At 40.3% G+C, this 12656-nt stretch overlaps 1 protein-coding gene across 6 annotated transcripts in view; it reads left to right on the top strand.

Moving 5' to 3' along the window:
* Positions 1–1436: 1436 nt before the first annotated feature.
* Positions 1437–12656, top strand: part of tle2a (TLE family member 2, transcriptional corepressor a) — a 38182-nt gene continuing 26962 nt past the window's right edge. For 4 of the 6 annotated variants that reach the window (XM_042007005.1, XM_042007004.1, XM_042007003.1 and 1 more), the window contains exon 1: positions 1438–2085. In XM_042007005.1, coding sequence (XP_041862939.1) covers positions 2062–2085 — 24 coding nt within the window. In that variant the 5' untranslated portion in view covers positions 1438–2061. Of the gene's footprint in view, positions 2086–12656 lie in introns of all 6 variants that reach the window. The other 2 variants (XM_042007000.1, XM_042006999.1) reach the window with 1 other exon arrangement.

Raw genomic sequence — 12656 nt, 5'->3', positions numbered from 1 at the left:
CCCCCCGACACACACACACTGCATGAAACATGCCCCTGTGCATCAGCAGACTGCAAAGCACTGCATTCCTCATGACTTATTTTTTCTAATAAATGTGATCCCAGAATCCTGGGGGGAGACCAGTTCTGTGCATTAAAATTCATGGGAAAAAATGGCAATAAAATCTTTCTTTCTCTCCCTCTTTCTCTCCCTTCCTCTCCACTCTCCCCTCTTGCTCCCTTCTCTCGTTTTCATTCCCTCACTTGCCTGCTCAACACACACACAAGGTACTAACACATACACATTTTTTTTTCATCACCCGTGTGCACTCCCGCTCTCGTTCAATCTCCTAACCCTCCCACTGGCTCGTCTTTCTCAGCATCCCCCCCGCTGCCGTCCTTCATCCTTTATTCTCTTCCTCCTCTCTCCCTCCCTCCCTCCTTCCCCCTCTGCTTTTCTCTCTCCCCCTCTCTCTCCCACACACACACATATTCTCACACAAACACACACACCCATCTATATTTTCAAACTCCACCTCTGGCAGGTTGTGATTTCCACTGTCAGAAATTGCTTTTTCAATAGCTCTTTCTCTAATTATGAGCCCAGCTAAAGGGGTCATGCCACCAGAATACCAATTTTACCACAATTCTCCTTTCTTCCCCAGATTAATGTTCTTTTTTCAGGTAGAAACAAGGTGCATTTTCAATATATTGCCACGTAAATGTTGCCTCATTACCACTATAGTGCTTCTGGTGCCTTATTGGACCCTTATTTAGCTCTATTTGGCCTTTTTGTTTTGGTCAGTCCCCTGTGGTGATGATAAATTTTCCACATATTGAAAGAATGATGCAGATGTTAGTGAAAACCCTATTTTTCTCCATGAAATGAAAGAAACGTAAGGGTTTTTTTTTTATGCAATGAAACCAATGAATCTTGGTATAGCAACCACACAACTCCTCGCATTCTCAATCACCCCAAGCACCCAGGAAAGGGTTAATATCGCAGAGCGGTTGTAGCCCTGTCTGATTGACGTGTGGAACACTCTGCTACCTTAATCCACCAATCAACAAGCGGTCATTCAACCCCACGTGGGTAATCTTGGCGCTCATTGGTACATTTCTCCAGTGTTTACCCCGCCGTAGCTGAGCCCCACGTGGAGATTTCATTCAATCACTGAACAATTCCTCTGAAGTTCTTCCTTATAAAAGAAAATTTAGGATATTTTATAGAATTAATATGTCCCAAATGTGCGGATATGTTTTCAGTTATATGCGTACATACGGCTGTATTTAATAGCAACGCAACTCTAACAAGACAATAAAACCTTGCAAAGGTTTTTTTGCAAATCTGGCTGTTTAAAGAGAAGCATGGTGTGAATGCTCTTATTGGCCTGGCGTTCATAACTTACTCAAATTAGTTTAGCTGTTGCATAAAACAGGAAAATCTAATCAAATTGTGGGTGTCAGCACTGTCTTCAGATCTAATTGATAAAAAAAAAATCCCTTATATGCAAGCTCCCATTGAGGGTCAGAACAGGGGGAGAGGGAGAAGTGAGGGACTGGGAGTGTTGTGTGAAAAGAGTGCAGGCCAACGAGCGAGACAAAAGAGGCTGCGGCTGTATTGAGTGTGCTGGTGGTGTGTCCGTCTACGAAGCCACAAGCAAACCGCATCCCCCCCTCTTCCTCCTCCTCTGGCCCAAACGCCACAGACGGCGATAATATATCGAAGAGGGAGATCATTTGCGTTATTGTATTTGCTGGAAGCGAAGTTGAGGACTTGGGAAGAGAGCTCCCTCGGACCGGGTGTTTCTCCTCTTCTCTTCCCGTCCTTACTACACGTCGAGCGCGGTGCGGTGTGGGGTTGGAGATATAAGCCAGAACAAAGGAGTCTTGAAGCAAGGAATGAGCAAGTAGCGACTAGCTTTGCCATTATCTTTGAAACCCGGCCAAATACCTCTGTGAGAACCACAATAGTATATAGGCTGCTCGCATTTCTCGACGAAGCTTTCCGCCCAAAAAGGAAAGAAGAAGAAGAAGAAGGGAGAAAAAAACGCACAACGAGACACGCACGTCGGCGGCTACAATGTTTCCTCAAAACCGGCCACCGGTAAGTCTAGCTACTATGTAACAGTCGGCACGTAGTTAATGAGGCCATTGTCTCTTAGCCTGAACGTATTTGAGGCTTTATTCTACGCTAGGTTGTTTTTAAACCTTATTGAGACTCATTAAGAAAGTGCAAGTCGAAATTGTCGGTCTTTGTCATCCTCGTGTATTTCTGGGGACTCCTTCTTGGAGAAAGTGTGATTCTCAAAGCATAAACTGATATGTTTTATTTGTATAGATATAATGTGGTTGTGGTACGTGTCATAAACAACGTCCAAGTTTGCTGGCTGCATATTTGTGTGTGTGTGTGTGTTATCTCGTGTCCTTGGTGGCCAACACCACCAGGTTAGAAACTTGGAGCCTCCTTTCTATCTGCACACTATTGTGCAGTTGACCCAGATGATGAAGTGTTTGTTTGTCCCCTCATCACGAGCTGAGCAAGGAGGGGGAAGTGAGTCATCTTGGCTTGTTGTCACCCTCTCTCAAAGATATGCCCATCTCAAGTGCCACTCATCCTTTTGACATTTCTTTTAAACCATATCAAGAGTGATTCACCTCATAGATTTACTAATCAGCTATCTATATTTGGTCCTCTGTCACCTAATGTGTTCTATAACAGCCTTTACGTCTGTAAAATTAAGGATAAGGAATGTGTGTGCTGTCTTAAAGTGGATGTCTTCAATGATTGGGCTAAATTCCTGCTGCATTGGCCTTAATGTGTTTTAGTCGAGTTTAGGTGGAGAGCTTTTGAGCAGACTCAAATACATAAACACTGGTCCTCCAACTGTGAGAAGTATCAATTAAGACCTGCTCATTTGCTTAACCCTCTTCTACATCCCTCAGTCAAGCTACCCTGCACCCAACCCCCAACAGCTTTTTGACATTTATGCCCTGTGTATTGAAATCAGACGAAACACGTGGTGAAGTGCAAGTTTGCATGAATATTTATGCATTGCAAAGTCAATCAGCAGCTGACTTCTATTTAATCCTGTATTATGGGTCTCCTCTTCCCAAAGATGCAGCATATACAGAATCATAACACACACCAGCTGCTGTGTATGCTGTACAGCTGAGAGCAGGAAGGCAGGACAGGAGGCAGACTGTGGGTCTGTGGTTTGCACTGTAAACCCAATCCCTCTCATCTAGCCTCTCCTCACTGTGTTGCTGTGAGAGCTCCAAACCACATCTTAATGTATGGGCAGGCGTCCCTGGGTGAGAGTAGCAGACTGCGTCAGGTCTTGGTGGAACATTGAGACCAGCGGTCCTGTTTCATTTTAACTCCGAGCTCATCTCAACATCACCATGTGAGGCATCATTACAGAGTCTCAGGCCATTAGCAACTCTTGTTTGCACCTTGTAGTGAATGACCACTTAACTCAGCAAACTGTTTAATCTATGAAATGCATAGCTGGCATTATCCTGTCATCACTGGATATTGGAGGGCTGTGCAGGATCTGACCCATATATTACTGAATGTAGTCCATATATTCTACAATCAGTAATAAAATATTAATCTACTCATTTTATATTCAAGTGATTTTTAAAGATTTGCATCTTTAGATAAAGAAAATTTGACATTAATCTTCTTACAGCAAATCCTTTTCCTGATTCTATGTGTGAAATATAGTATTTATTCTGGGTACAACTGTTCTAATTATTTTAAAGTCCACACTGACCGTATTTGTGGCACAGGAATCAAAATTTTATGTTTTTATTTACACATCTTCCACATAGTATTATAAAAATGATCTATTGAATTAGAACCTACTATGTGTACATATTTAATGTTAAAAATAGCAGATGTAGAAAAATTCCACACTGTGCTTTAAGTCTTAGAGGAGTTTGGAAAGCAGGCAGATGCCAGAAGCCGTAGACGAGCTGAGACGTGGTATAGGACATGGCAGGCATGGCTGGCTGTCTAACATATTTAGTGTTTTCCAAACAAATAAATGCAGACAGAAGTGAATAAGTAAGCAAAAGTAAATAAATAAATAAATTCCTGGCTTCTGATGACCCAAACAATTTGATATGCTCTTGTTAAACATATTGGCTCAGAATTAAATAAATTTAAAAAGAGACCAGGATGAGGTTATTTCATGGTTAGGAATAATGTCTATCCTTCCATTTGTTTGTTTTCTTGGGGGGGTTTGTACTATTTTTTTTTTTTAATCAGTCCTTCTATTGTATGTTTACTTGCACAGTTGAGTTTTAGAACGGTTGTAGCTCAACCTGGCTTTTTATTTGTAGCACCACCCATAGCACGGTGTACATCTATAGGAGTGGAACCCAGTTATTGACCAAAATATGTCTGACACTAAAGTTTGAGAAAACATTCATGGCCTTCTGCTGCTTTCAACTTTCATCATAGCTTTATTCATCATACATGTGAATAAAGCTGAATTAATTGCATGAATGCTGTCTTTTAGTAACTCGAGTGGAGATTTTTGTCAGAAGATGCTGCTGTTGTCAAATCAGAATTTTAACGAGAACAGACTATCATGAAACACTTACCGTGAGTTGACACATTGTCTTAATGGGGCTGCTTTTTAGTCACAATTTGATGCATTCAGCTGTCTGACAAAAGAAACAGAAAAAAACATGTGACTGAGAGTGCCTTTATTGTGGAATTTTGCTGTTTAATATCCAAAAAAGATGGAAACAGGGACATTGTGTAGCACCCAGGCCTATTTGAGTCTAGTTGATCATATACATGTAGGAGTGATTTGATCCCTAAAACCACATTATCTGAGTTTGTTAGTCTGGCTTTGAGAGCTTTGATTTTCTTTGGTGTAATTTTGGTCAGACTAACATATTTACATGGTTTTAATAGTATAGTATATTTTAATAGTATCTATTGTCATTCAGCATCACTAAGATGTCTCTGTGTCCTACATACAGGACATTTAAGCCTTGGTGCTACATTATATACATTTATTATCTGTTGTGCTGTCACTGACATGCTTTTAATGTAATGTACCAACTGACACTGCAGAACATTCACTATTATTTTCTTGTGACATTGCACTTGCATATGTGACTGTCACACTCATTACCTTGTGTCGGGTTCAGTTTTGTTCAATTACAAAGCATTTGTTAAAGCATTTTGAGATAGTCACTATGCCCTAATGCAGTGGTCCTCAGGACCTACTGCTCTGCATGTTTCAGAGGTAAGCTTACTTTAACATGCCTGGATAAAATAAATGGCTTGCTAACAGGCTTGCAAAGAAATTGATGGGGAAGGAAAAAAAACGGTCAAATGAAATTTAGATTTTTATAATCACAGCATCACTTGGCAAAATCATTGTTTAAGTATCTTAAAGACATCTGTGCAGTAAATTTTTACATATACTATGATTTCATCTTCTGTGTGTACATGCATACCAGGGCATTTTGGTCCCATTAAATGGCCAGGTTGATGTTTTACTGTGGATTGAGCCATCTGTACATGTAAACATGCAGAATGAAAACTACCTGCATCAGAGAAGTATGTGAGTGGTATATTTGCACCACAAAGAGCCACTCAGCAAACATAAAAAATAGGCCAGACTTCCATTTTATAGTTAATGCACAAGGTGTGTGTGGACTTATACAGAAATGTGTCAATTAAAAGTGTGTGTAAATTAAAGTAACAGTAAACAGGAAGTTACCCAAACACTTGCATTTGATTTGCCAGTTCTAGGTAGTGGTTGACAAAGCCATTTTTACTCATGCATTCCAGGCCTGACATTTCTTGACACCACCCAGATGAGGAGTGTGTGCACATGTGAGAGAAAACTTAAATAAATGAAGCAGTCGGACTGGACACCATGAGCATGTGCCAGTTCCCGGAATAACGTTTGCTTAGAGTTGGAAATGGATAAGCAAATTCACGCAAAGCAAAAAAGGAAAAAGTGCCAGCAAATGATGTTTGCAGCTTCATACTAATTTTTGCTTTCCGAGATTCTGTGCATATCTCCAAAAATATGTAGTATTGCTATCATAATCATCATCTTCGAGCTTAAAGCAAGGAATCTGCAAACTAAATTCTACACAGATTAGAACAAGTCAGGGTCACAGACCTGAAGGAGATTAGGTACTTTGAGGGACCAAGCTAAGGTTGTCTCTTTTCCTACATTAGAACTAGCATAAAACAGTCCTCCATTCTTCCTGTTCTAGTGTGCTCCAGCTCTTCATCACTGCTGTTGTCCAGTGGCGAGAGCACAGCTATCGATCAGGAGCTTGCCTGCATTGCTTAGCCAGTGATTAGGATGGGAGAAGGAAAAGGCCAGGGGGAAATAAAGGAAAAGAAACCAAAGGTTTACACAACTTATTGTGGAAATGTCTCGGTAGAAGGAACAAATGAGCTGAGGAGGTTACCTCATACCAAAAGGCACCTCCAGCAATTAAGCCAGCTGACAGACAAATCGTAGCGCTTCGCTAATGTGGGCTGACAGCAGGGAAATTTAAATAACGAGGCTTGTGGGAGGGTGAAAACTGGAATGGGGTGGAGGGTGGGGTGGCTAAGAAAGAAAGATGTGTAGCATTAATGAAACAGGTGCCTTGCTGCCCCTCCCTTGTATGTGAAGTAATCATTGCAAGATTACCAGCAAATTTCTCCAGCGTAGAGCCAAGCTGATGGCGACTTGATGTGAGGTGGGGGAGGAGGAATGAAATGAGAGGTAGGGCTGATATTTCTCCCACATTGCAAACTGTTTCAACAGTTGAAATTACTAGCGTGGAATAACAGACATGGTTGAAGAATTTGTAATGAGTCTTTAATGCCATTGAGTCAAGACAGTGTAGTAACATGTTACATGGCCTCGGGATAGGTGGACTTTTCTTTACCCCCCCTTTCAACATATACATTCAAACATGCTATTCTTGGTTAGCATCATTGTCACTGCATCCTTGTTTGTAGTCTGATGGGAAAGCAGGAGAACTTGGTGGATGTTTACTTTGATGATTGACTCTGTGGGTGAGCAGTGTAATTTGTGGCCTGATTAATGGGTTGAAATATAAAAAGAAGCAGCAGCAAATCATCTTCTTAACTGAAGAAGAGAGAGAAATGGTGGTCAGGCTTTAAAATGTATAAATATATTTTGGCAGTGTTGGTGATATGACTAGAAAGTTGATCCACCACTTTGGTCCAGACTGACATTTCTCAACTACTGTCTGAATTATGGTGGAATTTTGTTGACATTTGTGGTTCCGCTACAATAAATCCTACTGATCTTAATGAGTCTCAAACTTTGTTTCCTGGAGTTTGTATTTTTAAGGAAAATGTTGCTAATCTTTGGGTGGATTGCCCATAAAGGTTGGTTAGTCAAGTTTCTCATAAACAATACTTCAGTGTGTGATTAGTTTTAACCAGAAATGTGAACATTAATAAGATAGTGTACATAATAAATATTAAAGCTGAACACTAGAATGAAACTGACTCCAAGAAACTGTGTCCAAGAGTCATTAAATCTGAGTTAATTATTATTTGTATTACACAGAACTCTGAGATGTTGTGTTGTGGAGCAAGACGTTAATTTGTCTTCTATGACTTATGTGTCATGTTATTATACACACATCCGTGTTGGTGCTGAAAGGATACCCCATGCATCCCAGGCAGATTTGGTTCTTGCTACCTGCTGACATTACTAGTGGAAACATCTTTACCTCCTGATAAGTTTTTAGCTCAAAAAGCTTTATGCTCAGAAACCCACTGTAACAGTGAAAAAGCTGAATTAAAACCACGCATAAAATGTTTTTACCACCAGCACATTTTATGAGTCAAGATCTCATAATAAGGTCATCTGCAAATAATCTACTGAAATAAGTTTGAATATTTCACTGCTAAAAGAAGGGCTCATTTTTTTTTCTTCAAACTGAACATCGCTGTAGAGCTTTTTTTTATCTGTCTGAAACAGTGTTTTAGCTCCCATCTCTTCAAGGTCCCCTAATCAAAGGCCCATTCTGCTGTCATTGGGAAGTTGTTTGTTCAAAATCTTTAGAGTGCCAGGCGACTGCTGCATGTGGTTTTAGGTATCCCACACTAGATGAGGCAGACATTATGTGTTACATGGTTATGAAGACAAATGTGGGAAGGAAAGCCTAAACTGCATACAAGACATACATGACATGACATGTTTTTTTTTTTTTTTTGGTGGGGAGAAACACTTTATTTCTGTGGAAAAGGACAGTAAGAAAAACAAAAACAATATGTCGCAGGGTGCATTCACACCAGTATAGTCTGCTAGATACTGTATGATTGGAGACTCAGTCATTTGGGGGTCGCAGAATTCCTCCGGACCGAGTATCTGTCCACGCTGCGCTACTCAAACAGATCCAACCTTTAAAAAAACCTTTTGTGTTTTATTTAAAAAAATTACTTGAGCTACCAACACTGTCTTGTAAATAAAATGAAACAGGCATGTAGCAGAGGATAGTTTATGCTTATTACAAGAAAGCATATTTGTGATTATGAATGTGTGGGTCTGTCTTACAGCTAAACATAAACTGGGCCAGCTCATTACTCAGCCATCCTGCTCACCAGGGTTCCCTCACCAGGAGCGTAAGAACCTGTTTCTAGTTATTAACAGTGTAGAGCTTAAATAGTTGTAAAGAAGAAATCGTATGTTATTAAATAGGCTATAAGTTATAATTAAATCTAAATGATGGCAACACACAAAGTGAAATTATGGAATGTAAAATAAGAGAATATTACAAACAGGATTGATCTGATCTGAAAATGAGGCCCCAATGGCTCAAAATAAGTAATGGTGGGTAAGGCCCACTTGATTTGACTGTAATAGGCTTTGCTTGGGGGGAAGCAGCTCTTTCCCCATGTAACGGTAGTAGTGATCTTAGTAGCCTAATCAGTTGGACTGGAAAAAAGCAAACCTAAAAGAAAACCCCAGTATGATGGTGTTGATGGTTGAGTTAATATTCATCTTTTCTTCATCTATGTTGACATCAGTACTGCAGTCCTGTGTAAATGCAGTGTTGTACATGTGTGTTTGGAAATGCTTATGGAAAACTGCAAAGTGCCCACTGACACTTAATGTTTGCAGTGTGTACGTGTGGGTGTTTTGTCTCATTTCCAAGTGTGCATGTGTGCACATGTTTGCTTTTTTTATTTGAGGATGGGGGGTCAGTGCAAGGATGCAAGATCATTGTGGTTTTCTGCTTGTGGCACAATTAGAGGTTGCTCAAATGAAAACAGGATTGATTTTATTCTGGGAATGCCACACTGGTAACAGGCCATCCATGTCAGAATTTTCTGTAAGTACAGTCTTGTGCAAAGAATTGTTAGTGATCTTGTGATTTTAACATTTGTATGTTGACCTTTGTGAACTTGAAAGACACTCAAAGCATATGCAACTCTGTATATGTATGTGTATGATACACTATATTGCCAAAAGTATTGGCTCACCTGCCCTAACTCTTGTATGAACTTGCATCCCATTCTTAATCAAATGAGTTCAATATGATTTTGGTCCACCCTTTGCAGCTATAACAGCTTCAACTCTTCTGGGAAGGCTTTCTACAAGGTTTAAGAGTGTGTTTATAGGGAATCCTCCAGAAGCACATATGTGAGGTTAGACACTGATGTTGGACGAGAAGGCCTGGCTCTCAGCCTCAGTTCTAATTCATCCCAAAGGTGTTCTATCGGGTTGAGGCCAGGACCCTGTGCAGGCCAATCAAGTTCAACCACACCAAACTCGCTCATCCATTTCTTTATAGACCTTGCTTCGTGCACCGGTGCACAGTCATGTTGGAGCTGGAAAGGGCTATTCCCAAACTGTTCCCACAAAGTTGGGAGCATGGAATTGTTCAAAATCTCTTTGTATGCTGAAGCATTCAGAGTTTCTTTCACTGGAACTAAGGGGCCATGGCCAGCTCCTGAAGAACAACCCCAAACCATAATCCTCCCCCCACCAAACTTTAAACTTGGCACAATGCAGTCAAACAAGTACCGTTCTCCTGGCAACCGCCATACCCAGACTCCCATCAGATCGCCAGATAGTGAAACGATTTGTCCCTCCAGAGAACGCATCTCCGCTGATCCAGAGTCCAGTGGCGGTGTTCTCTACGCCACTGCATCTGACTCTTTGCATTGCTTATGATGTATGACTTGGATGCAGCTGCTCAGCCATGGAAATCCAATCCATGAAGCTCTCTTCACACTGTTCTTCAGCTGATCTGAAGGCCACATGAAGTTTGGAGGTCTGTAGCAATCGAGTGCAGAGAGTTGCCAACCAGCATCCGCCGACCATGCGCAGTCATTTTACGGGGCCTACCACTTCATGGCTGCTTGATTTTTATACACCTGTGGCCATGGAAGTGATTGGACCACCTGATTTCAATTATTTGGATGGGTGAGTGAATGCTTTTGGCAATGTAGTGTATATGTATGTAGTATGTAATAATAGGCTGTAATAATTCATACATTATCATGAAATTCCAAACATATTTTGAGACTAAATAGGAATAAAGTTTACATGACCTCCTGCTTTATTGTATATAAACATTTATTTTTTACATTGTGTGAATATTTAAATCTTGGTGTACAGAAGCGGCAATTTCATTAAAAGATCAGCTTTTTCATTTTAAAAGTCTGATATAACTCAGGAATAAAAAAGTCAAATAACATTTTTAGCTGCTTGTTAGATTTGATGTGAGTAGAAGTGACTGTTTTAAATCAACATGCCATCTCATATCGATTGCTGGCTCCTAAATCAAATCAGATGGAATCACAATTATATAGTAAACTAAGCCACTCTCCATTGATCTAATAAAATATTGTATTGTGAGCAAACTTGTGATTTTAGGCCCAGTATTGGAGTTGTAGGACTAAACTCCAGTTCTATTCCAGTTCTACGAGTATGAGCCCTAATTTTTTGCTTAACAGTAACACTTTGGTTGCTGTTGGAAAAGAAAAATGCCTTCCAAAGAAATATTCCCAAGTACTTGGATGAAGCACCAATTAACTTCAACCAATCCAATCAATAGGGTGAAGCCTGTCATTAAAATCAAAAGCAAATCAGATGGAAAGTGAAAACATTTTCTGTAAAGAAAAAGTCAGTTGTGACCAATATCTGAGCTCCACACCCTCACTAGAGTTGTGTTTCCATTGTAGCCAGTAAAGACCCATGATTATTGAATTCAAATGAAACTATTTCCCTTTGTACTCAAAAGCAGATGTTATCATTTTTTTATGTCTACTTGGTTTCTGTAAATGATCAAAATCAGCTGGGTGATCAGATGATCAGTAAACAAATAATAGAAAAAATGTCTTTCATGCCATTCAACCTTGGGCTGTCCTGCTCCAGTATTACAGAACCCGACTTTACATTTGTATGAGCTGCAGAAAGGCCTAGCCTGTAATTGCGTAACAGTGATTTTCCGTCTATGTAAGCTTTGTTCAAGGGCAGACAGCATGTCTCTTGTTTGCTCTCAAGCTGGGAGGAAGGGAATAACTGGCTGTGACATTATCAGGTGAGACTCCTTGTGCAGATCCATTCCCCAGAGGTCACCAGGTCAGCTTAATGGCCTGACCTCTCACTTTAAAGCCTGCTCAGCTGTTTGCCAGATCAGGAGTTGGGACAAACTAATAGCATAGGTTAATGGGAATTGTAAGGGGTTTGGAAAGAGGTTATGTATGCTGACATAGGATCGATGTTTACATGTTCCCAGACAAGGTCTGTCACATGCATCTCATCTAGATGGGTGTTTATCACCATAACAGCCCTAACAAGCAGCTTGGAGTTGCACACAAGGCCCTGAGTGGCAGAACAAACAGAGAAACAGCAATTTCCTCTCATTTATTATAAAAAAAAAAATGTATTGAACATCAGAAAATGAACAAATCCCCAGATTCATCTGACTCCGTTTTGAAGGAAGGTACTGATTCCTTTCTTACCTGTCCTCTGGAGGTAAAGCTGTGAAAAAGAACAACCCTGAAGATGTTGAAAGGAAAATAAAGAGCAATAAAAAGGATAGCCTTTCTTTCTTCTTTCTTCTTCTTTTTAGCCTCGTATAAAATGGCCTTGGTACTTTTTTTTCCCCTGTAAAGAGTAATTTCTGTGTATGTGTTGTGTGAAGAGGAGGGGAAAGTGTGTGTGTGTGTTTAATCATGGCTTTGTGAGAAAATTGGGTGTGTATGTGTGAGTAAGCCTGACAAAACATTTATGTGTATGTGTGTGTGTGGGTGTGTGTGTGGCTCCATGCTTGAGGAGTGGGTTCTGGCAGACAGATTGAGAGCAGCTTGTTAGAAAGAAAGGAACAATGAGGTCACAGCCCATCCTCTATCCTCTACTTTTTCTTTTTCTATCATTTTCTTCTTCCCCCGTGTTTGCTTTTAGAAAATATTCTTTCATCTCCATCTCTTTTCTGTATATTTCCAGAAATTGTCTCATCCATCTTTTCATTTTTCCTTCAAATTCTCCCTATTTGTTTCTCTCTCACACACATACACACACACAACAGGCTTCCCGTCTTTCTTCAGCATTTGATTTCCTTTCCTCACAAATTGTTTCACCTCCTGGCAAACCCTTTGCTGCTTTTGTTGTCTTTTTCCTAATCTGCATTAAGTTGAATTTTTCTTTG

This window comes from Melanotaenia boesemani, chromosome 14 (assembly GCF_017639745.1).
Source record: "Melanotaenia boesemani isolate fMelBoe1 chromosome 14, fMelBoe1.pri, whole genome shotgun sequence".
NCBI classification, from domain to species: domain Eukaryota; kingdom Metazoa; phylum Chordata; class Actinopteri; order Atheriniformes; family Melanotaeniidae; genus Melanotaenia; species Melanotaenia boesemani.
This window is presented reverse-complemented; position numbering and strand designations above follow the sequence as displayed.